The sequence below is a fragment of the Branchiostoma belcheri genome, unplaced genomic scaffold (assembly GCF_001625305.1).
Source record: "Branchiostoma belcheri isolate BF01 breed outbred unplaced genomic scaffold, Haploidv18h27 scaffold372, whole genome shotgun sequence".
Taxonomy (NCBI): Eukaryota; Metazoa; Chordata; class Leptocardii; order Amphioxiformes; family Branchiostomatidae; genus Branchiostoma; species Branchiostoma belcheri.
Window position 1 is genome coordinate 13,496 of NW_017803990.1, and position 25,062 is coordinate 38,557.

General features: G+C 41.5%; 1 protein-coding gene across 1 annotated transcript; it reads right to left on the reverse strand.

The window, feature by feature from the left end:
* Nucleotides 1–201: 201 nt before the first annotated feature.
* LOC109476420 (kynurenine/alpha-aminoadipate aminotransferase, mitochondrial-like) lies at nucleotides 202–20,886 on the reverse strand. The gene is made up of 14 exons (XM_019777354.1): nucleotides 20,540–20,886; nucleotides 16,486–16,588; nucleotides 8,952–9,020; nucleotides 8,384–8,513; nucleotides 7,845–7,919; nucleotides 6,821–7,030; nucleotides 6,368–6,433; nucleotides 5,857–5,939; nucleotides 5,497–5,593; nucleotides 5,188–5,249; nucleotides 4,408–4,472; nucleotides 4,075–4,179; nucleotides 3,195–3,298; nucleotides 202–1,486 (listed from the first exon to the last, which is right to left on the reverse strand). Exons 1-14 carry the CDS (start codon nucleotides 20,604–20,606, stop codon nucleotides 1,427–1,429), a joined length of 1,296 nt encoding a protein of 431 aa, XP_019632913.1. The 5' UTR covers nucleotides 20,607–20,886; the 3' UTR covers nucleotides 202–1,426.
* Nucleotides 20,887–25,062: the final 4,176 nt, after the last annotated feature.

Below are 25,062 nucleotides of genomic sequence, written 5' to 3' on the forward strand. Positions count from 1 at the left end.
TCAACCAGCACAAACAAAATCAGACTACCAAAACCAAACTCTCAGAAAAAAACGCTTTATATACAGGATGTCACAGTTGTGGAATAACATAGGCAACTAGCAAAGTACTGGATTGTAAGTAGTGAATTGTATAAAGTTTGCCATGTACTGTTAATTTTGCAATGTTTTGTATGCTTGTAATATATGTATGTAAATATGAATGTGCAGACCACAGGAAGAATAGCCTCCTATGAGGCTAATTGTGGATCTGAATAAAACTGAAACTGAAAACATAATATCCCACACAAAAACTCTTTTCAGCACCTTGTTTGTTTTTACTAAAATCCAATTCAAATACATCCGATTCCACATAAAGCACTTCCTCACTTTGCTACACAAAACGGGAAATAACCCCCCACCATCCCAAAGATGGATCCATATTATCTGTAATCTGTAGACAGAGACAGTTCCACATAATAGTCACAGAATATAGAATTCATTCATTTTGTATAATTGAATACTAGTATATGAAAACTGATTAAATTGCTATTGCTCCCACATAAGATATGCTGCCATTTCCATTTGATTGATTTGGATCATAGATATTTCAAACTTTGTCTATTTCATTTAAATAGCCTTCTCTGCAAAGAAATAGCTTGCTTCCTTAGGAATACGTTAAAGAATCATTGAACACAAGCACCTTTAGCATGTATTGCATGTAAACTTCTATAAATGATAGGTTTTCTTTGCCAGTTAAATGATGATATACCACTAGAAGGATATACCAAATTTACCTCAGCTGTCATTTGCTCCCTTCTCATTTAACACATTGTTTACAGTACATGTCTTTATAACAAAAATGTACATCAAACAACTAGTTACATCTAAACCCTGCCTATTCAACACCTATATTCCAACATAATTAGTTCCACTCTTGCATAGTTGAAAGATTAAGACTGTCTTTTCTGATCAACAGTAAAATACTGGTCATGGTTATATTCACTGATTAGGATAGTACTAATCTTCTAGCGAGTAACCAACAATTTGAAAGGCACTACAGTCATTCCTAATTGCAATAGATGTTGGTTAGTCTAACTCAATACAAGTACTGGCTATGATTAGTGACACTGAAAGTTTTTTTTTTACGTCATCTTTTAGAAGCTTCCATGATTACGCTTTCATATCACTAACATCATTCTATGTGAACATACAATAATGAACAAAACTTAAAGAAGTAAGACATGATTTAGGTTACACCCCTATAATTATATGGGCACCCCTACATGTATGTTCTGACAACCATAACCCTCTGTCGGAACGAAGGGATTTTAGAACATAGCTGTCCCTGTTTAAAACAACGTCTTTAGCTGTCCCAATGTAACATTTACAGACTTCACCTCTGACATTCAGATTAACCCGACCAAGTTTGCAGTTCGGCTGTTTGACATCACACGGACGCAGTAAGCTTTAGCTCTTCCTTCAACAGTGCAGCCAGCCTCTGGATACCCTGTGAGAAGTACATGTAAACACAGTTTTATCTATATACTTCATCTTCATCTTGATTACCCCCAGATAACCCCGCGAGGGGTGCCGTTAGGGGGGAGGAGGTCAAGGCTAAGGCGGGCAGGCAGCCAACCCGGCCCGGAACGACTCAACATCGGGAGCCATGACTACCGGGCCGGGTAAGGAGTTCCACTGTGGAATGGTACGGGGAAAGAAAGAAAATCTGTATGTGTCAGTGCGTGCGTTAATGGGCCGATATTTGAGAGAATGGCTCCCTCGGGTACGCCCCTGTGTGGGCTGCAAAAAACTACCAATTTGGGTATTAATTGCTACGGTGTTGTGAACTATTTTAAAAAAAATGTTGTGAGGCGGGCGCTCCTCCTCCTTTCGGAGAGAAGAGGCCATTGCAGGTCGTAATACACTCTTCATATAACCAAAGTAACATGCAGGCATAGCAAACAGCTTATAACATATATATAGGTTCAGACTTGTCAATGGAGTGAATGGGCCATACCGTGATATTTTCCCACTTCATACTTCTGGGTAATATCATGGAATCATGAACAAACTGTAGACAAGATGGCTAAGTGTACATGAACTATTTGGAATTTTGTAGGATGTATGCACAGTTTTGCTTGTACACTATTAGTTAAGAGGTAATAACTTGAAAATAATGATGTAACTTCTTTTCTATAAAGGATTTGAAGAAGAGAAAGCTGAGATAAAACAGAAGGTTTGTATCACAAGAACTGTTTTTTTCAGTGCGCAACCTCTTTTCAAATAAAGGATCACAGAAGAATGGCACGTTTACATGTAGTTCCCACAATAACCCTTATCAAGTAAGAAAAACGCTTTTTATACTTTATTAGGAACCTCATGTCAAATTAGGTATAAATGTGGAACCTCTTTTCAAATAGAGGATAAGTGAAGAAGCTGTATGAAGAAACTATGAGGGTTTTTTTTTTTACTTAATGAGGAACAAGGTCGGGTATAAATGTGAAGGAAACATCCCAGCTGCATCACAAATTCATCAGGGTTAAACAGAAGAGGCACAGTCAATCCAGGCACTTGAGGTAAGGACTCAGGCTCACGACACTGGACCTGTCAGGAAACCAGTTTATCCAGGTAATTCCTCAGCAATTTGTAGGGGTCCCTCTTCTCCAATTAAAGTCTTCAGTTGAATGACATAAAAACTGAACTGCCCTCTCACTTTACTGAAAGTATGTTCTCAGGATTACAAAAGCTCGCTATCTTGGAACTTAATGATAATAGCGTGGCCTCTCTGATGAAGCAAGAGATTCCACTCCCAAGTCCAAACCTCACTCAAAAGAAAAAGAAAAGACAAAGGACAGATACAAATCTGAAAGATCGAAAGCTGGAGACCAGAAGACGCTACAGAAGGAAAGGGAGCCTCTTCCTGTAGGAGTACACATGGGTGTTGCTAGATCTGTAAATCATTCAGGACAGGGACACAGACATCCAATGGTATAAAGCCAGACAAAATAGAAAGGTCAAAAAGTGTGTCTTAGCCTTGGTATTGAACTGGAATTTCCTATTATAATTCATGCCAAAATGTAAACCTGCCCTGATTCTTTTAAAACTTAATACAATCATCATACCTGTTTATACTGCTTTTTTGTGCAAAGGGCTTTCAATTTGTTCATTACAGAAAGCAAAATCTTTGAGGCATAAAAAAGGAGCAGTAATAATACCTTATCAATGTCCTGTTCAGGAGCCTGTGAGTATGATGCCCTTATGTAGGGGCTGGGTGTTGCGTCGTTGGCGGTAAACGCTTTGCCAGGAGCAAACAGCACACCTGAAACATAAACACAGGGCATTGCATTTAAACACTTAAAATGCTGGAACATTCTGCTACATGTACATGATTATTGTAGTAGATGACTGTTTTATTATCTTCCAAGAATATTATCTTTATTTATAAAATGCAGTTGATAGGCACAATGTTTCCCAAGTCTAATTTTGAGCTGAGGATCAGACCAGTGACTATGCACAATAAAACTAAAAGCATCTGAACTGTCCTGTATATCCAACATGTAAAGCCGAAAAAATGTTGCTCACATTATCTGAATTATGTTATGGTTTGATTTGATTTGATTTTATTGGGATTGCAACAATACAATCCACGCGGAACAGAGGCAGCTGTTGCTGGTGTTATGTCCCGCACATAGAAACGATTACTGGACAGATAATACTCATTTTCACTTGAAACTAGTGGGGAAAGTCCTGTAAAGTGCCTTTCCCAAGGGCACAAGATCGGTGGCATGTCAGGACTCGACCCCGGGACCTCTTGGTTCCGAGTCGCGGACGCTACCGTTGCGCCACACGACCCCATTGTTCTGGTTGACAAACACATTATAGCTGCTGAGTTAGGAAACTTTAGTAGGACGAAAGTGATTTGGCAGAATAGTTATGGTAACCGGGTTTGGTAACTTGGCTAAAAACATCCCTTTAACAATGTAGGCAAATATATACATGTATAGAAACATCAAGGCTAGACTAGAATTCAGAGAATGTGAGCAATGTTACGTTTCATATTCTGGTATAAAAACGTTTTCACCATAATTAACGTACCTGCATCCAGAGCTTTCTGCATGACCAGGTCAGCGGTATCCTGGACTCCCAGGAGTTTCATCCACAGGAACATACCACTGTCTGGGACAGTCCACTCTGCATAGTCTGCAAAAAAAGTTATTTCTACATATATACCGGTACATAGAATTAGAAGTTATTGAATTTCAACCTCCCCTTTAGCTGTGTACCTATAAATAAGTGACAGCTAGTCTTCCAGGAGAGAACACAAGTACATGTACATGATAAAAGACATCGGATTACAAAACCACCTCCGAAGTAGATGCATTTACATTACTCTCTGCACCAAATGATGTTTATTTGAAGACCCAATACCTTTTAACCAAGTGTCACATGACTCCACAATGATGTCTCTCCGCTTGCGGTAGAACTCTGTGACACTGTTAAGTAACAAACAACAATGATTAAATAGTTACAGCAGTTTTAACAAATTATGATGCAAAGGATGGTTAGATGGTACAGTCTAAAAATCAACTTTGCATGGAAATAAACACCAATAAACTTGTACAAGGAGGTAATTCTTCATTGCACATTCCCAACCAAGCAAGCTAAGATAGCCATTTGAAACAAAATCTGTATTGGTTATGGCATTAGAAAGCAGGTGGAATTAGACAGCAGGAAGAAGGTTAGGCCACACCGTCTGAATTTTATGGATGACCTCCTCTGAAGAGCCCCAAATAAGTGCGCGCGGGCGAATAAAAAAGATTACGGCCAAAAATAAAAAATGCTACTAAACCACAGGACTACAAAGCAGGTGTTGTGAATTTGCGGCAGTACAAAAGTGAATTTGCGGCAGTACATACGACAAGCCGCCACATGCTGGCATTTTGCGGAACTTGTGAATCGGCCCTGTACGCATGTAACTCGCCTTCGATAGCCTGCGTGCCATCCTCCAGAGTTACCACCGTTTCCGTATTGTCGCTAACTAGCATGGACTACCCAGGCCTAAAGCCAGGCCTAGAGCCAGGCCAGAGCTAGGCTAGAGCCTCAGAGGACGTTTTTTTAGAAAAGGCGAAAGTCAATGCGCGCGGATGTCATCCATACAATTAAGTCGGTGTGGCCTTACATGTAATACTAGTAAGTACAATGACACACCGCTTCGTGTGAGCATCAAATCCCTCCTGTCCCCAATCCTGCAGAATCCGCAGGCAGATCATCTGGGAAAATACAAAGATACAACATTTCCATATCAGATTTTACTCTCCTAGCAGAGGTGCCTTTATTTCAAACCTTTGATGAGCTTCGATGACCTCTATTTTTTTCGACTTTCTAGCCAATATAGCAAAAGAAAAGCCAGGGAATTGAAAGCCAGCCAAAACGTTTCAAAAAGGTAGAAAACCAAGGAGAGTTTAGGATATAAAACAGACTAAACATCTACATTGGAGAGTAAGGGCTGTTTCCTACCTGGGAGAGTGTGTTGGCATGCAGAGTGCAGACCTGCATGTGGTACACCAGCTTCTCTATCAGGGGCTGGGGACCCGTGGCAAAGCCAATACGCATCCTGTGTAGCAGGATAGAAAAAGACAAGACCTTTACTTAAGTGAATATCATTATTATATTTTCAGTATCTGTATCTGTATATTAGACAGTATAACGGCCCCTTCTCTTTACACACCAGTATAATGTTACCAGATTTATCTTGCAGCACAGATATCTTAATGGGGTACATTTTAAATGCAAATATCAATAAAAGTACTTGGACGTCTGAGATGAGGCATCCATACCTACATAATGTTACTGTCAGTTCAAATCTTACAGACTCACCCGGCAGATAAAATCTTGGAGAAAGAGTCAAATCTGATGACTCGTCCGTCAACGTCCATAGACAGGTAGCTGGGCACAGGAGTCTACAACAAGCAGAATTATTAAAAGTGAAATAAACTAGGATGTCTCGCACACAAGGTATCGAATTCAAAACCGGACGTTTTGCTGCTACTAAGGAAAGACATCAGGGAGTCCAAAGGAGCAATCCACTGCTTAGGTGATGTTACGTAATGCAGTGGGATCATACGTTGCAGAAAGTCTGATGCAACCAACACAAATGATCCACTGCTCACCAAGTCACATGTATCATCTGTATAACTTCAAGAAAGATGTTACCTTTAAGATAAGTTTATCGCCTTGTTAAGAGTTCTGATAGAAGAACTTTACTGCACGCCAATTGTACAGGGTACATTGTATGGCAAATATCTAACAATAAGTAGCATAGTAAAACAGATAGGTATATATGATATAACATTGGGGCCCCAAAAGAAGCAAACATTGACGGCCATACCTCTGTGAACTGGATGTAGTAGTACGGGTCATCCTCCAGGATGAGGAAGTCATACTCGCGGGCTATCTGTGGAATAAATCACTAATCACACATGGGAAGATAAATGCCAGATTGAATTACATCACAGAACGGATTACTACTCAATTGTATTTTATATCTTGCTCCAGTATTGCACGCATTGTTAATGTTTCATACTGTGATAGTATGCATTTCCGGCACATCATACTGCATCCTACCCCACCACCGGGCCACAACCCAGTCAATCAACTGAAACCCCATCTCTGCCCGCTCACTTCCAACCTTTGTTGCCGAGGTCGAATAGGCAGGTTATTAAACCTATTGTAACTGACCAGTCTCGCTCCAGCGGTGAAGAAAGTCGTAGCAGACTAAATAGGTTTGGTAACTAGGATAGAGGACCGCCCAAAAGAATACAGTTATATAGCTATAATGCACCTGATACACTTGCTGCTTCCGTTCCAATGACGTGGTGACGCCTGTAGGGTTAGATCCTGACGAGGTGGTGTAGAACACACGGGGGATGTCTGAACACATGTTGGAACTGTCTGCAGGGCTCCAGTTGGACAGGATCCTGCGCAGGGAACTTATCTTTGGCCCATGCTCGTCTGTCTCCACCTCAAGGATGTTGCAGCCCATCGGTTTTGCCTACAAAACCAGGAACAAGAAATCAGAGATCAGTAAATGTAAAGCTTTCTAGGAAGTGTTTGGAGTTTTTGGGAATGCATTGGAATGGTATTATATAGAATGGATTATTAATTCTATTGTACGCCGTCACTTACTACAGCTATTAAATAATGATTTAGTTTCATACCATGATTACAGTGTCAGTGCGCATTCCTGACAACCTCATACCCCTCATACCAGATCTTGACACCCGAGGGCAATTACCCTTCCAGCGTGCAAAAATACCTAGTTGCCCAGTTGCCCCGGGCAACCAAATTTTACTTGGGGCAACCTGTTTTTGAACCTAGGTAGACCATTGTGCTACCTGAATTTTAAGAACCCCCCCCCCTCCAAAGTCATGCCAACCTAAAATTCTGTTGGGCAACCTAATTTTGCTGTAGGTTGCCCAGCCTGGTTCAAAAAATATTTTGTAGACTGCCTTCAAGGCCAATAAACTGAAACCCTATCTCCTCCTAGTCCCAATGCTGCTGATGAACAAATACATACAAACTCCCTCTAGACCAGCGCCACCAAAAACTTTACTTCTGTCGTAGTAAAAAAGTTTATCAAAGAGATAACTACTTTAACATCTACATAGGTACATCAAAAGTCTGCCTTGTGAAATTATGCAAGTTTTTCTTAACATTTATATTGAGATGGAGACATTATATTTCTCCTTTAAGAGCAGGATAATTTTGCCTTTCTTTATGTATGACAAAAATCTGTTTCACACTAATTTGAAGAGTGTCGAATGTGATGTTGAGTGTGATGAATATCAGTATATGGTAATACTCACAATAGACAGTATTCCGGGATAAGCGGGAGTTTCAATCAGGACATTGTCACCAGCAGTCACCAACATCTCCATAGTCTGGTTAAAAATGTTCAATTCGAGGAATGAAGAACTGCACATCTCCTTTACAACTTTTACAGACCAACATTCTTGGATATGTTGTATACACTAGCATGGATTCCATAACATCCCAGCAGATCCTACGGTGGAAAGGCAGTACCATTGGTCAAACAAAGAAGTGAACAGTAGCCAATGAAGCTTAGATGGTTTACTCATTTGGACAAGAGCATCACCACCTTAGGATCTGCTTGGAGACCATGGATTCCATTTGCGGATCCTATACCAGCTTCACTCTGCCTTCATAGAGGAGGTAGAATGGAGTGAGTATGCCGCTGCAAGGCGTGCCTGCGAAGCTGGCGTGTTATGCCGAAGGGCGGTTATACCGGATATACAGAGTATAACTTCCACAGATGAAATCTATGCTATCAATGCACACTGCACAATGAAAACATGTGAGGCAAGAGGCAAGTCTGTGTGAGTACCTTGCACATGGCCTCCTGGCTGCCAGCTGTTACACACAAGTCCATCTTTCCCTCATGGCTCAGGTAGTCGGTGGGAGGGTTGTGTTTTCTCCTCTGAAGCTCCTTCCCCCATTCTACCATCTCCGGATGCCTGCAGATGTACATAATGATTCAGGACAGGATCATATATTGATGGAGGTTATAGACATCAAGGTAAACAATATTGAAAGAAATTCTACAGCTGGATAAATTATGGAAATTACTTTCCTCGGACATCCGTCACTCTTCTTCAGTATCACTTTATAAATGGGTTAAGAAAGCCAGAGAACATGTATCAATTTCTAGCAGGAATTTAATTCTATGTAACTCATAAAAATCAACATCTTATCATACACCATGGAGGTATCTCTCTTCTACCTCCATGCATACACGTAATTGGTATAATGTTGTACATGGAAAAATAGTCCTTGAGGTGCTGAAACTGTACTACTAAAAACACATCCAAACAGACGAACAAAAATGTCAGCCAAGATAACTTGGAATGCCACCTGGTGAATCAAGCAAGTGTAATAATAACACAAAGGCCTACCCTTGTGAGGAGGTGTACTGCAGACCCTGGTTCATCCAGACTGGAGACAAGTCTAGCTTCTTCCCCTTCCTGTCAATCAAATATACATAAGTTCATGAGGTGTGGGGTCGTGTGGCGTAGCAGCAGAGTGCTCGACTTCGAAGAGGTCCTGACATGACACCGATCTTGGGAAAGGCACTTTACACGACTTTCCTCACTAAACTCAGGTGAAAATAAGTATCGTCCTGTCCTGTATTTGTACTCTGTGTTGGTGGCGGCATAAAATAAGTTGATATAACTTGAATGTGCCGTCGCCATGTTTGGTCATGAAATGTTGGAATATAAAAACAAATTCATAATAGAATTTTAATTACAGTCAAGAAGTTGGAAATTCATGGCACCAACATGCCACATTCTACATCCAACCACCCAGACCTTGCCACTGGTCACAACCCTGTCAATCAACTGAAATCCAATATCTTCCCTCTTCCTTCCAATCCCTGACACTGCTCAGGACAAGATACATGACGACTTGAACAGGGGCTTTAATATTAGTACATACTACTGATGCAGCAGACCTATACAACCGGCATCTATAGCAACATTTCCCCACAATCACCAGGTCACTGTTGGAACTTGGAATACTGGTACGAGGGGTGTTCAAAATGTTCTCGGCCTCACCTAGAAAACGTCAGGGCAGTAAAATTTTTCTTGAACTATTTTATAATATACATGTAGTCCTCTCTAACTGCAATGCACTTGGTCCAGTGATGTTCCAGCTTTATTTTCCCCTTGTGGAAGAAGGTTGCATCTGGACCCCAAAGATAGGCCTATACCGCATAGATGACGTCATCATTACCATCAAAACGTTGACCACTAAGTGGAACTTGAGTTTAGGAAACAGGTAGAAGTCCGAGGGTGCTAGGTCAGGTGAATTGGAAGGGTGGGGTTAGACTGCAAACCCACATTCGTTTGCTGCTGTCTCTGACCCCTGTGTTGTGTTTGTTTGTTTATTGGGAATCTCCATTAGTTATACAAGCTGTGTATACTAATCTTCCTGGAGTCCTTTCACATAATAAAATACATACAATTATCAACTTAATAGTTACAAAAGATTCAACAACATTATACATAACAATTGCTTAACAAGAACAATAAAAATTACTAAGTAACAGTAACTACTTATTAAATTTACTTATACTTCTAACAACAGCAAATATACAAGTTGTGGAGAGGTCAGAGGTACACCTGTGCTCCATGTGTCTTACCACCACGTGTGCTCGTACTTTTTACATAGTTGACTGATATTTACTTTAAATGTGCGTGCGTTTTCGGTGAGCATGTGAGGAGGCAGCGTGTTGTACGTTTTTATACTTCTGTAGACAAATGTTCTTGTTTTAGCTTTGGTCTTGGGTTTGCCTTGAACAAACGCCCTTCTCTAAAACAGTCTTGTGTTGTGATCATGTGTCGATTCAATTCGCTGCAGTTCTTTGAAGATACATTTTGGTTGCTTTGTAGTGACTATTTTGTGAAATGTACACAATGTATTACAGAAAAGTCTTTCTTTCACTGTTTGCCAGTTCAACTGAGTGTATAGGTTGTCAAGTCTGTCTTCAAAAGTGGCGTTTGTGGCTAAACGAGCTGCACGATTTTGGATTAATTGTAGTCTATCTATGTGCGTCTGTGGTGCTGACGACAATAGTGTGGAGCAGTAGTCAAGATGTGATAAGACGAGGGTTTGTATTACTGTTCTTAAAACATTTTTGGTAAAGTAGGTCTTGTGTCTTCTTATTGTTGCAATAATACCTGCCATTTTCAGTTTTGTTTTGTCAGCGTGCAAAGCCCAAGAGAGATGTTGGTCAATAGTAAAGCCTAGCAGTTCTGTGTGTTCCACCTGTGAAATGTTGGTCCCTTCAATGCTTAGTTGCAATTTTGGACTCTGCTTTAGTTTTTGTTGTGTTCCCATCAGTATTGCTTTTGTTTTCCCAATGTTAAGTACAAGTTGATTTATTGTCACCCACTCCCAAATTCGCTCCAAGTCCGACTGCAGCTTGTTTTGCAACTGAGCCACAGTAGGAGCCGATGCTGACGGAGTGGAGTCATCTGCATACATTACTAACATGCTATTCTTTGTTATTGTGGGTAGGTCGTTTGCAAATATGGAAAATAGCAATGGACCAAGGCAGCTGCCCTGGGGCACACCGCACTTGGTTTCTCTGTAAGATGAAAAGCTACCATTTACAAATACAGATTGTTTCCTGTTTTTAAGATAGCTGCTAATCCAGTTGATAGCAGGTTGTTCAAAACCGTAGCTTTGCAGTTTTGCCAAACAGATGTCATGGTTTATGACATCGAACGCCGCGCTGAAATCTAGCATAATGGCTCCGACCAAATTCCCCTTGTCTACTTCTTCCAACCAGTGGTCAGACATTTGAATGAGCGCGCTGGCTGTAGAGTGTGATTTTTTATACGCACGCTGGTTCTCAGAAATGATTTCGTTGGAAATCAGGTAAGTTTGTATTTGTTTCTGACATACCCTCTCCATGACCTTACTGATTGCTGGTAACGGATTTAGTGGTGCGGATTTATTCTTTATCAGAGGTAGGACCTTGGCTATTTTCCATTGTGAGGGGAATATACTATGCCTAATGGAACAGTTAAAGATGTAACATAGTGGACTAGCAATATGATCTGCACATAGTCTCAACAATGTGTTATCTATATTATCATGGCCTGTAGCATTTCCGGATGGCAATGTTTTCAACAATCCACATACCTGTGCAACTGTTGTTTCGTTAAATTTGAAAGTACAGTTCTTATGGGCCATGATGTTTTCTTCAATGGGAGCTGTTAACTTGTCTATGTCAGGATGAAGGTCCTTTGTGAGATTTTCAATTTTATCTATGAAATAGTCATTGAAGTACTCCGCTATATCAGATGACTTTCTCTACTTAGTGAACTAGGATGGGAACAAATGTCTGATCGCCGCCATGTTCAGTCTCTTATTTTATTCTATAAAATCATCTACGGTCACACTCGTCAATACTTAAGAGATTTAATACCGCCCCTAGTATCAGACGTCTCTACTTACGACCTTCTTAATAAACTAAATCTTCAGTTGCCAAAATGTACCACAACCCGCTTTAAAAAATCATTCATTCCCTATGCAACGTATCACTGGAACAACCTTACCTTAGCAGACCGCTCACTGAGTTTCCCACGCTTTAAGAAAAAAAATGATCAAATCTGTGCGCCCTGTCCCTGTTTCATACTTCAGTATAGGTCCCCGGTACACCTGCTCTCTTCTCACTCGTTTTTGACTTGGTACTCATAGTCTAAACTCTAATCTGTACTCTCGAAACCTGGTATCTAGTTCTGCTTGTACTTGTGGCCACCCCTGTGAAAGTATTCATCATTATCTTCTGCACTGCCCAAAGTTTACTCAATATCGTGTCTCCCTCTTCAGCAATTTAACCGAACTTGTAGGATTTGCCATCAACATCCAAAACCTTCCCGATAATCGCCTAGTACAATTACTGCTTAGAGGTTCCTCTTCTCTGTCGGCTTCTAACAACGCTAAACTCTTACAATGTGTTCAATTGTTTATAAAAGAAACGGAAAGATTTGAGTAACCATCAATTTCTTATCCTACCAGTTTGTTGTTTGACTTGGAATGCCTACTTATTCACTTATCACTTACCTGCATATACTGTTATATATTTGTTACATATTTTATGATTTAGTTATAATGCGGCTTACTTTAGTTTACCTTATTACTCTTATGCTTTGCATGTCTGTATTTGTGTGGTGAACCATATTGCTTTTTCTGATGTTTCTTCTCCTTCTCCTCCTCCTCCTCCTCCTGCCATATCTTTAAATGGATTCAGCTTCTTCATTTTAGGGCCTAAGGTCCTGAAATTTGGTATGGAGGTACAGTGGGCAAATACCCCTAGGCGTTTTTTAAATTATTGTGATACAGGCTTTTAGAATGGTTTTATTTGAGTTTTTTGGCTGTGTTATAGCAAATGTATTACTGTGTTAGTGTGCCTTGTTTACCACGTCTGGGCATGAGTCATCACAATGGAATGCAGGGCATCAACCAATAGGCATGCAGCTTTCCTCTATACTTCTTGCTGATTGGCTGTTGGGATTTAACTTGATTAACACCTGCACAGAGCATTTCCACCTGCACAGAGCATTTCTTGCTGATTGGCTGTTGGGATTTAACTTGATTAACACCTGCACAGAGCATTTCCATACTGACAGTTTGTCTTTATTCAAGTGTTTTGGTAGGTATTTCAAGCTTTTCTGCTCCAGCATTGGAATGCGGGGCATGAACGTTTTTTTTTTTGAAAATCAACAGTTTGCATTATGCAATTAAAAATCCTAACCAATAAAGTAGGGAATAGCTATCCAACTGTTGTTTTAGTTGTATGTTACTTCATATTATAGTTATATCAATGTAAATCATTGTTTTCCCTTGTGTTTCTCATTCTTTCCCTGCCATGTCGTAAAATGTGGTGAACCCATCGCTGTATTTGCTCCAAAGCAAATGTCGGCCTTTCTAGTTCTTTCTGTTTTCGTTTACTACTAAATTTCTTAGCCTAGTATAGATCTTGTAGTCCGACGCCAGGCCAGATGCATGTGCTTCACGCTTTGCATTGTCTCGCTGTTTAATGAGTTCACGGAGGTCGCCGTCTACCCACTGGGCGGGCGACGCCCTCACAGAACATTTCTGAACAGGGGCATGCTTGTCACATATATGTGTAAAGAGAGTCATGAAGCATTCTAATGCATCTTCCACGTTGTCTTTGTTGTACACCGGATGCCACGGCACGGACTCAATATCTTTTAGGAATTCGTCTTTGTCAAATCTTCTGTACGAACGTTTCAGTAAGATTTTCGGTTGTCTTTTTGGTACAGTAACTTTTGTTTTACGTGTTGTGTGTACAAGATTATGGTCTGTGCATCCAAGTGGGACGGACATTGTGCTTGAGAATTTGTCAGGTCTGTTAGAAAAAATCAGATCTATACAACACGAGCTTATTTGACCGCTGGATGTCTTAACTATTCTAGTTGCCTGTTTTACTAGTTGTTTAAGATTCATTGCTGTCGACTCTGTGTCTAGTTTGTCTCTTAGAGTGCAGTTCTCGTTTGTCCAGTTTATATTAAAATCGCCTAGTATCATTACCTCATGATCTGTTTTTGTCACCGTGTCAACTACCTGTATCATTTTGTGTAGGTAATCTATTTTGGCACTAGGTGGCCTGTATAGACATCCTACTAATATTGGCTTTGTGAATGGAATGTATACCTGTGCCCAAATGATTTCAATGTCTGGGGTTTCCAGGTCAGTTCGCCTTTTGTAAGGAATGTTGTCTTTTATGTAAATAGCAACCCCCCCCCTCCTTTGTTATTTCGGTCTTTGCGTAGTATAGAGAAGTCACCAACATTAAGTGTGCCATCATATACAGTATTATCTAGGTGTGTTTCTGAAATAGCGAGGATGTGTAGATTGTTTGTGTTTAATACATTAGCGATCTCATTAACCTTATTACGTATGCTATTAACATTGATGTGTCCCACGTGCAGTCCTTTGCGTGCTAAATTCAAGTCTATAGGTCCGGGGTTCATGTGAACGTCTCCAGATAGCAGCAGGGCTAGTGTCGCCAGAAGTGTCGATACACTTTTCAAATGATGATTTGTTAGGTTGTTGTCCCTGCCATCAGTGTTGCATGAGGATGTTACAATGTTGCTGACGGTGTGGATTCCAGTTAGAGCGAGGGATGACGGTCGGTGTGACGCAATCTGCCACCAGTCCAGTGACTCCACTTGACAGGATTCATGTGCGCTGATGGCTTTAGGTAGCAAGGCTATTGTAATTACCGCGAAGAACTGAAGAGTGACTAACAATTTCTCTACAATTGTCATCTTGATAAGGACTCCAGGAATTCCTATTACATGTAGTAAGTACAGTCAAGCGTACAATACATGATATGATACAGTATGGTGATAATTAGATCATCGCCGAGTCACAGCAGACCCAGGTGTTTATAATTGGCGCCTATTAGCATATGATACAAGTGTTTACATTAATCCGATTACGGCCGTGTGAATCGCGCCAAAACTTGTGTACTCGGACTGGGTAGTTACAATTTCACATATAACAATGGCTTATTTTCGTGGATAACAACTATGAATTGCAGCCTGTAATGTTTTCACTGATACCTTACATTAGCGTAGAATCTATGCTAGGTGCATTTTCATCACGCCAGCTCGGAGCTTTCCGCTCCTTTTCTCTTTGATCGTTGCCCTCAAATGTAATTCTGTTTTATAGTACTCCCCATTGATGCTTTAACCCCTTCGCATGTAGTCAATCATGATTACGTCCTTACTGTCCCAGAAAACAGAGGCAAAAACCCTGTCAACGGACGAAACTCGCTAAAACTTCTTGGGGGGGGGGGGAAATTCTTCATCCATTGTTTGCTCTGTTGTTTTGATTCGGGGTGAAAGTGGTGAACCCAGCTCATCTTGGGTTACAAATGTTTTGAGGAAACTGCATGAATTGGACTGAATTCGTTCCTTGAAATGTCAAGCCTGTTTAAGTTATGATGTTCAAAAAACATTCGAGGCACCCACCATGCAGACAGTTTGTTCATCCCCAGGATGTTCGACAAAATATTGTGAACTGAGTCATAACACAGGCCAAAGAACCTGCTACATGTTGGACAGTCTCACATCTGTCATTCACTACCATGTGATGGATGGCCTCAACTGGATTGTCCGTGGTGCTGATTTGTGGCATCCTGACCTATGTTCATCTTTTGTGCTCTCCTTGCCGCGATTGTAGCTAGTAACCCCGTTTTTTATATTTAAATAAGAAGGGGAGTCATCACCAAGTGTCTTGACCATGTCTTCATGTATGTCCTTAGGAGACATCCTGTTTTATCGATATACTTGATCACAGCACACGCTTCTGTTGCGGCCATTTTGTGATTTGCCCTCACCCACCCCATTTTCACGGGGCGTCACGTGCTCATTAATAAATACAAAAATTTGAATTTTTGTGTGCAGTGATGTAAGACGTCATAGTATACAGCTATACCAAAGAATAGGAGTTTGACCTTTATTTTCTAGGTGAGGCCGAGAAATTTTTGAACACTCCTCGTACAGTCAAACCTGTCCGTCCAAAGTAGCCACTTCTTCAAGCTGGCCACCTTGTCATAACAACTACATTTTCCTGATCCTAAGTTTTTTTTTCTAACTTGCCCAAGAAGGCCACCTGTCCAAGAAGACCGTGTAGTACACTGAATGACTTAGCTTTAGTCCGCTCCCTGATGTTGGCGGGAGGCGGATCTTGGGGAGCGGACTAAAGCTAACAAGGCTGGACACCAGGCTAGGGTGACTTACTCGGGCAGGTAAATTAATGCTTGCACTAGCTGAAAAAAAATATGGAGACTTCAAGAAAGCCAACTGCCCAAGAAGACCTCGGTCCCCTAGCTGGCCTAATTGGGCACATTTGACTGTAGTAGCTTTAGATAACAGTTCAACCCACCTGGTGTAGAGGTGTGCATAAGACAGTGGGAAGCAGGAGGTGTTGGGCATGCCTGTGGACAGGGCGATCAGCGACCCCGGAACTGCTCGCTGCTGGATGTCAACTGTAAGAGACAAATTGTCATTTTGTCAGCCAGAGGACTTTTGTATCTTTCTGCACCTTTTCTTCGGTTCATAAACACAAAATACGTGTTACGCTATTTACTAGTAGTTTGTTTTGCAAATACCATGTCAACAACCATGGTGTACAAAGCATATAACGATAAATACTTTCTGTCGGTAAGTCAGGCTACGTACATACTACAAAAGTACTGCATAAATTTATTAAGTTCAGGATGACCATCAAATTAGGCGGTCACTGACTGCATTTAACGGCCATTTACTCTTTAAAGTAGTCCTTGCCTCATCGCTCTAGGGGGGTTCGATACTTTATATCATGATTATATAACTTACAGGTCGCCTAACAGTCAGTATGAGACGCAGAAACGCAGAGCCTTGAGCCTAGTCTCCGCCAGACTAACAGTAAGTAGCAACACGGTGGTAAAATCTGGGCTGCAAAGTTCCCACATTTCATAGAATCCGAACAGTGTTCGATCGTGTTCGATCTGGGCAATTTGAATAGAACCCGCGTTCCATTTCGGGGTCACCTGCGGTCATTTGCAATAAAGCGGCAAAACAAGCCCTTCTGTCTGAGTGACTCGCAACAGATAAAAAACAACACTTTTCTATAGATACAAACAGTTTCTAGGACAGTACATATCCGCTATCATTTTTTGTGGACATGTAACATGTAGCGAAGCTACTGTCGTATCCTTGGGTGACCTTGAATACTGTAATGATTCTTTACGCCTTTATGAATAACATGGTGCACACTTTTGGGAGATATGACATGTCTGCAAAACTCGTTCAAACCTGGAAGCGTGGAGAGTCAAACATACCCCATTTACGGCTCAAAATGACTGTCACGGTTGTCCCGAAAATCGTGCTTTTGGGATTTTTGAAAAATGCGTTTGATTTTGAATTATGGAAAAATGAGTGCGAAAAAAGCAAAAAAAATCCATTTTTTTACCTATTTATCAACAAAAACTATACTTATAGTCAGAAATTAAAAAATCCCAAAAGCACGATTTTTCGTCTTATTCCTAGTCGTCGAAAAATATAAAAATCAGTGATATTGCGTAATATGTGTAGCCAGGTTTGCTCGGTGATTGGCTCAAATATGACGCTGCGAAATCCCGAAAATTATCGACTTTTTTTAACAAAATACGAAAAAATCATCCATTTAGCGCAAAAAATCATCATTGAATGTATGTAAAGACAATAATTTTATTTTATTTCAACGAAATTTTCCCTTCGATACTAGTTTGTTTATTTTCAAATGTTTTACGGTTAGCCCAAAATTGCGTCTTGTAACCCGATACTTTATCGCACGCCCCCAGCAATGGGAAAGAATACCGTAGTGACAGACCGCCGTGGCGGGTTAAAAGGAGTAGAATTTGACCCAAATAGGAGAATACTAGTAATTGGCCAGGGGAGTTTGCTTGGCCATCATACTATAAACCTTTTTTTTGCCGAATTCTTTTATCCATAAATCATAAGTACACTGTATAATCATAACCCGTTAGGAAGGCCACAGAATACTAGTACTTATACCAACAGAAACAAGCCCCACCGACATGGCGTCTGGTAGGCAACACTGCACACACTTTTAAAATACACTGTACATTGGAGCGGCACCACCACTGACCACACTTAATAATATCAAGGACGTCATATCAAGCTCATTGGTATTATGCAGCACGTCCTCTGATAGGCAAGCATGATTACAAGGGACGGGTCGTTTAGGTCGGTCTCTTTTTCCTGTCAGAGATCGACGATTAGTCATGTCCGTGTCGGGGGAGGGTGTAACTGCCCACGACTGAAAAAAAATTAGTACATTCCACTATCTACCCTGGTATCCAGAGGGTATGCAGTCGTATCGCGGTTGGGGTGGGTTTTCCTCTGGGCTGCAGGAACTCTTTCCTGCCCACCTCAGCTAGGTTCCCTGGAAGGTAATGCACGATGGGGGATTGATTTGCCCCACCCATACTGTCGCGGCATATTCTAGGTTTTAAAAGCTTTCTAGTGATGTTGCCTCGACTGTGCTTGGTGGCAACGAGTTCCACTCTACGATAGTTATTGGGAAATACGAGTTTTTGAACACCTCAATTCTTGGTTGATAACTCTGATATTTGAAGGCCTGACTGTTTCTTGTTCTTTTCTGGGCTGGTATCAGATACTTAGTGGTCTGTACGTCCACCAGTTTATTAGTCATTTACGGTACGTCATGCACAGTCTGGACATTCTACGTCTCTCTTCCAGCGACCCCAATTGTAAATTTGTTTTCATTTCCCGGCACTAGCACCCCTTATAGTTGTTCGTGGAGAGCTCTACCCTTTCCAGTTCATCTTTGTCCATCTTTGTATATGGATCCCATACTGCCAGGTATATTGGGCAAAGGTCACCATACCCGCAGGCGCAGGAGGTCCAGTTTGAGACCCCTTTGATTGAGTGCAGCCAAACCAACTGAAAACAGCCTTTTTCTTGGTATGTGTGGACAAATGCTGGCATTTTCCATCTGGAGAGTTATTTTTATTTCTATTAAGTTGAAAAAAAAACTGGTTTTGAGTGGTTTTTTTTGGCTGCTTGATAGAATTCTAAAATTAATCCCATCTTCTTGTGTTTTGGTGATCTTCAATGGGGTCAGAGGTCATGTTGCCAGTGTTTGCATTTGACTTGCTATGTCTCGCTGATCAAAAAGTGAAATTTTTGGACTAAATGGATAATTTTGAAGTTGGACTACCCTGTCAATGTGTGTTTGCAATGGTTGAACACTCAAGTAGGTGATTGTTGACAGCTCAGTTCTTAGACCTTTCCTATATATTTCAATAGGGGCTGGAATTAGTGGGCTGTCCCCTATTCTAAATTAATGGTCTTTCCAAGGAGCTTCCATCATAGAATGTCCTTGGTCTTACAAGTGGCGTTTATGAAGTAATTCTACACGGAAGTAGGACATCTCGGCCCATGGACGCTTCGGCCATGGACATTTTAGGACACTTCGGCCACATGCGGTGGACGTTTCTGCCATATGCCGGGGACACTTCAGTCACGTTATTTTACACTTGTTCGACATGACCATAGATTGCGCTTAATCACTCCCAATATATGTTTGACACGAACAAGATTAATTTTGGGTCTCTCTAATGTACAACTAATCTTGCCTCGCGAAAAACGCACCGTATTTACGACGACAAATGCATTTTTTTTACGTGACGAAAAATCGATCCCGCCGCTATTTTCCGTCTCGTAAACGGTCGATGCCATTTGAAACGGTCGATGTCATTTTGCTGAATGGTCAATGCCATATTCAAGCGTCCAAAAACGACTAAAAAGTAGCATATGCTATAAAAAGCAATATTCTAATTGCAAATATAAGGGAGGGTCATGTAAAATTGTAAATATTAGTAAAACAAAGAGCACAAGCTCGTATTCGAACCCGGGTCCAAAAGTGTAGCTCCAAAACCCTAACCTATATCCTAACCTCTACGCCACGAAACATCACGATACGGATAGACCGTGCTGATACGATATGGCATCGACCGTTTCTAATGACATCGACCGTTTACGAGACGGAAATTAGCGACGCGGCCCCCTTTTCTGTTGAATCAAAAATCATTCGGCTCCGCTTTTCAAACATTTCCTCCGCTTTTCCATAAAGAACTAGAGGACTAACGGACGAAAAGTCTACTCGTAGTAACCTTTTGATATTTTCAATATTGCCGATGCTCAAGAACTCACTGTCCCAGGATCTGCTTACATTGTAGGTAGTTTTGTTCTTGACAACCAGAAGCCTTTGAAAGTTGACACTCAGCGGCACTGGCAGATGTTACGAACGGGTCGGATGTCGATCTCAAGACAGTGGAAATTTCAACTAACGTTATGAAACAACACAATACGACGCGCTCATCTTACATAAATTGTCTACACAATCATCAATTAATGTTGTCGTTACTCACGCAAGCTGTTCAAAAACGCACTGCTCCTTGCTCGGCTGACAGCCGTCAAAAAACGTCCGTAATACATTTTTCTTCCTAAGTACAGCTGAGCGACAAGATAGCTTTTGTCGTTGTGAAAATCAGACACTGCAGTCGAGCGATGTCACTGATATCAAAGAAGTAGACAACGACCGGTTCCAGCTAGCTCAGATGAAAAACCGGTTGTTCGATGGCATCAAGGCACAGTGGATATTTGCATGGGCTGTTAGACTATTGGGCGACTTCTGCTGTTTTGCTGACTTATTTCTATGACAAATAGAAGACTTGTTTCTTGTTACACTGTATTCTTTTATTCACCCCACGCAGGCTAAAGAACCCAGCGCACTTATCGAAACAAGAAATCTCGTTTCCCGTCGACTGAACAGACAATCACGTGACCCCTACCCTGATACTAATTATTCCGCCCCTTTAGCCTCTGACCCTTCCTCCCTAACCCTCGTAAGGGTCATTCGTGGCTCAACCTTCTCTGTACCACGAGGTGTCACTCGAGGACAGCGCACTTCCTCACCTCCCGCTGCGTTAATGACAGCCAGGCTATACCCTCTTCCTGCCTGTTACAGTTGACCGCCTAGCCTTTCTCTTCCAGATCACCCACCCGTGGGAACGTTGTGATGTTATGAACGTAATATCCCCTTCCACCCCAAACCCTCTAGCCTGGAATCTATCCGTGAACGCTGTGTCTCCGCTCCGTCCCTCCGCTCTGCCTTCAGGATTCCAGGCTACATCCTCGTGATTAACCAACAAACTTCCTGACTTTCTTCCCGTATATAGTACCCATCCTTGATCGGTTACAACCTCCTCGTTTTGTTTGTTTTGTTTTGGTTTTTGGTTGATAGACTGGTTGGCTAGGTCAGTTATTAATGTGCTAACTGCCCTACTCCCACGTGATTCACAGTTTTCTACACTCACTCTTCCAGCATTTGTTGTCTGATGGGCTGTCCTGACTGTTTGATTGGTTTCTCACTACATGTCTGGTGCGTCCACGTTGTATCTGATCCTTACCTCGGACCCTACCTCTCATGCCCTCCCCTCGACTTGTTTTTCCGTCCCATCCACCCCCGACCGACCCCCGACCCCGTTTCCCCCTACTAGCCAACTCCCATCCTAGATCTTGACATGTGCACATGACTCACAGCCCCCCCTTCATACGCATATGCTAGTACATGTACGTGTAGTAGTAGCAAGTCGTTCTTGTGTTTGTACACTCTCTTGTTTTTGGCGACGCCTCAGGGGCGGAGGCATTTTTACAGTATATTACGATCAAGCTGAAAGAATTTAGAAAATTTTACGAATGCATTCCCTGGGGAATTGGTTTTGAGGTAGCCTCCGGCCTTATGTTTTCGGACCCAGCAGGAAAGGCCTATGTTACCATGCATGCAAAAAGCACCTTTTCGGGTAAACTGTGCCTTTTTGCACACAGAATATTTATGATTATCTTTATTGATATTTCAAATATGTTTTCTCCTATCAAGAGAGAACAAATTTTCTTGCTCATAAGAAAGAACAAGGAGCGACATTCAAGCTTATAATGCTTCAATTATGTTTTTAGTTTCAATTATATGATGCTGGTCGTTTTTTATAACTTTACTGTGTGTAACAGTGATGTTTTGTGTAAGGAATTTTATTCACTTGTGTGTTTCCTATCATGTATGTTTGTGTCAGTCTTGCTTTTTTTATTTTTTATTTTTCTTTGCTTTCACGATGCTGTTGCATTCAATGCTTGTTTTTCAATTTTCTTGCGTGAAAAACATGAATGCACACCACAATCCTTCCACGACTGGGTTTCATGCTGGCCAGTGAATTCCTGCTGTAGTCTGTACTTCAGGGTGGGCATGGCGAATTTTACCTGTGGGTATAAAGAGAGAAAAGAGCATAAATGAATCTATGTCAACTTTGGCCAGCTATGAATAACTTAAATTAACATGATTTGTGGTCAAGTTTTACACATGAATGTAAATATGCAAAGCGGACACATAAATTAAATACACCCTTTTCTGGCAATGAAATTTGCGACATCATGAAGTAAACATGCTGTGTGAGATTTTCTGCTGCCAGGTAATATATATAATTTCATTATGACTAGCATATGTGCCAGACCCTAGCACTTAGAACAAGGAGCTTACCTCCTCGCTTAGGAGAAAGAAAGTGTTTTTTTCTGAGTCTCTCGATCGGGCATCTATATCGCCCAACACGCCCCAGTTTCGGAGCTTGCATCCTTCTTCAATTTATCTAGAGTATCTATTCTGGGTTCCGGGCGTGTGGTTTCCCCGACTGAATGGAGTATCGTGTCACAGGGCCTGGCACCCAGGCTACACTGTTTTCCCAGCAATGACATCATAGTAAACATGTTACCGTATTTCAAAAGTCACACAGCTTATTGTGAAAGAAGTACTATATAGAGATGCGAACATTGCTTAACCATCGTGATTATGAACACTATTGCATAAAATAAGGATGGTTAGGCACTCACCTGGTATTTTGTTTCCACTTTTTGATTGTATTCTTGAGTAACTGTTGTGTTTGTCGTCATGTAGAGCTGAAAGAAACAATGTAGTACAGGTTAGTGAAGTTTGTTGCATGCTAGCTAGGGTCGCGTTATTCAGCATAGTTCTTCAGCGTTCAGCGTGACCACGATGTGAAACTTGGACCTTATTATGTCGGGATGTCAGCAGGTAAACTACACATATGTACAGAATACGCGGAAATAATATCAACTTGCAATTGTGTGAATAGTATTATTGTTAAAACCAAAATGGCGTTGACCTAGAGATGAGTATATGACGTACTGAAACCTTCTCCGTGCACTGAGATGGTCTCCACTGTTCGGAACCCCGAGTCGTTGGCAGGTGCGGGCAGTTTAGCGCGGACAGGGCATAACCTTATATGCCAGCACCGGTGTTCAGTGTAGAACAGTAGGGTATCCCTCGCTGCATGTCTGAGATTTACTGGAAAGACAAGAAAACCAACACCCGGGGTTACTGGACAGTAGAGCCTTGACGTAGAGAATTGAGGGTAAGACCGGAAAACCCCGGCGGAACTTGGCGTCAGGTGGCTCAAACTTTACATAAACCAGCAGCTGAAAACGAGCAGCTATTAAAAACAATTCACTAAAACACTGATCGTCGATACCTGATAAAGACAACCAGCTGGATCTGTAATGAAATACTGACCAAATTCTGCAAGCAAAATGGACGGAATAAACCACACAAAGAACAAGATGAGTGAAGTCAGCACTGCCCGCCCGCCCAGGGGTATTTTACCGGGTCAGTTACAGGACGACAATGATTAGAAAGGCCAGCTGGAAAGATCTGACATATCAGCAGAGTTTGGCTGGGGCCTGCAAAATATCCCAAAGCCACTCATTTCAACACAAGGGTTTTGTCGGAAAGAGGAGTCCGAGAATATCAAGTAAAGACCGAAAAACTTGATCCCGGTGGAAGTTAACGTCAAGTGGCACACATTTTTAATACGTAATAAACTAAAATTCCAACTTCTCTCCACTCGTGCGGTAACCAGCCAACAAGCAACTTTAAACTTTCTCTAACTCCGAGTCAGTGATCCACAATGATGTATCGATCAGTCATGATATAACAACACCCAAATTCTGACACCGGAACTTTGAAGACACAACCAAGAACTTAATTTCTAACATCACACAAATAAAACGTTCAAGTCACGCTGACTATGACGTTGACTAAGATGGATACTCTGCCCGGCCATCGAATCCGTAAACAATAATTTGTAATTCTTATCGTAAAAGCGAACTCACCAAAATTTCCCAAAACCACTGCGAGTGATACATGTGTTAGGGTTAGTAGAACCGTTCCTCCATGGCAGTAATTATAGGACTGAATCTTTGTCGGTGATAAATAGCACACATAGTGATGTCCCATTTAGAACCACAATAAGGAAATACCCTGGGACATGACGACAACATAGCGAGATCCAAGAACACCAGAATAACATAGAAAAAGTTATAGAAATCTAGAAAAAGTCTGCTTGAAAGATACCAAGAATTCCGAACAGAAATAGGGGAAAGTTTACTAAACATACATATACAGAACACGAAGTACATACAAGTCTCGTACAGAAAAAAAATAGAGACTGGGTACTAGTACAACAACTAGCAGACGTGACACTGCAAAAACACGGCTGTGATTGCAAAATTTAGACTGATACGATTATGGCACATTTATAACATTAGGAAGTAACATTAAAGCATACATTTTTAATAGCTTCAACCGGTCCTTCGTAGGTTCCTCTGTACCTCTACGGTTTGTGACCGGTAAAGCTAAGGTCCCAATTGGGAAAAGGGGCCCTGGCGGGTAGTTCCCGGGCTGTTTTTTTCCTACTTTCGGGCGGGACCCCGACGTGGCCCCGCGGGGCGACCCTGCGGGTACCGGGCTATTTTTTGGTCCCGTCGGGGCCCCGATAAGAATTTAATTCTGAGTTAAATTCCACCCGGGCCCCGCTGACAAAAAGAC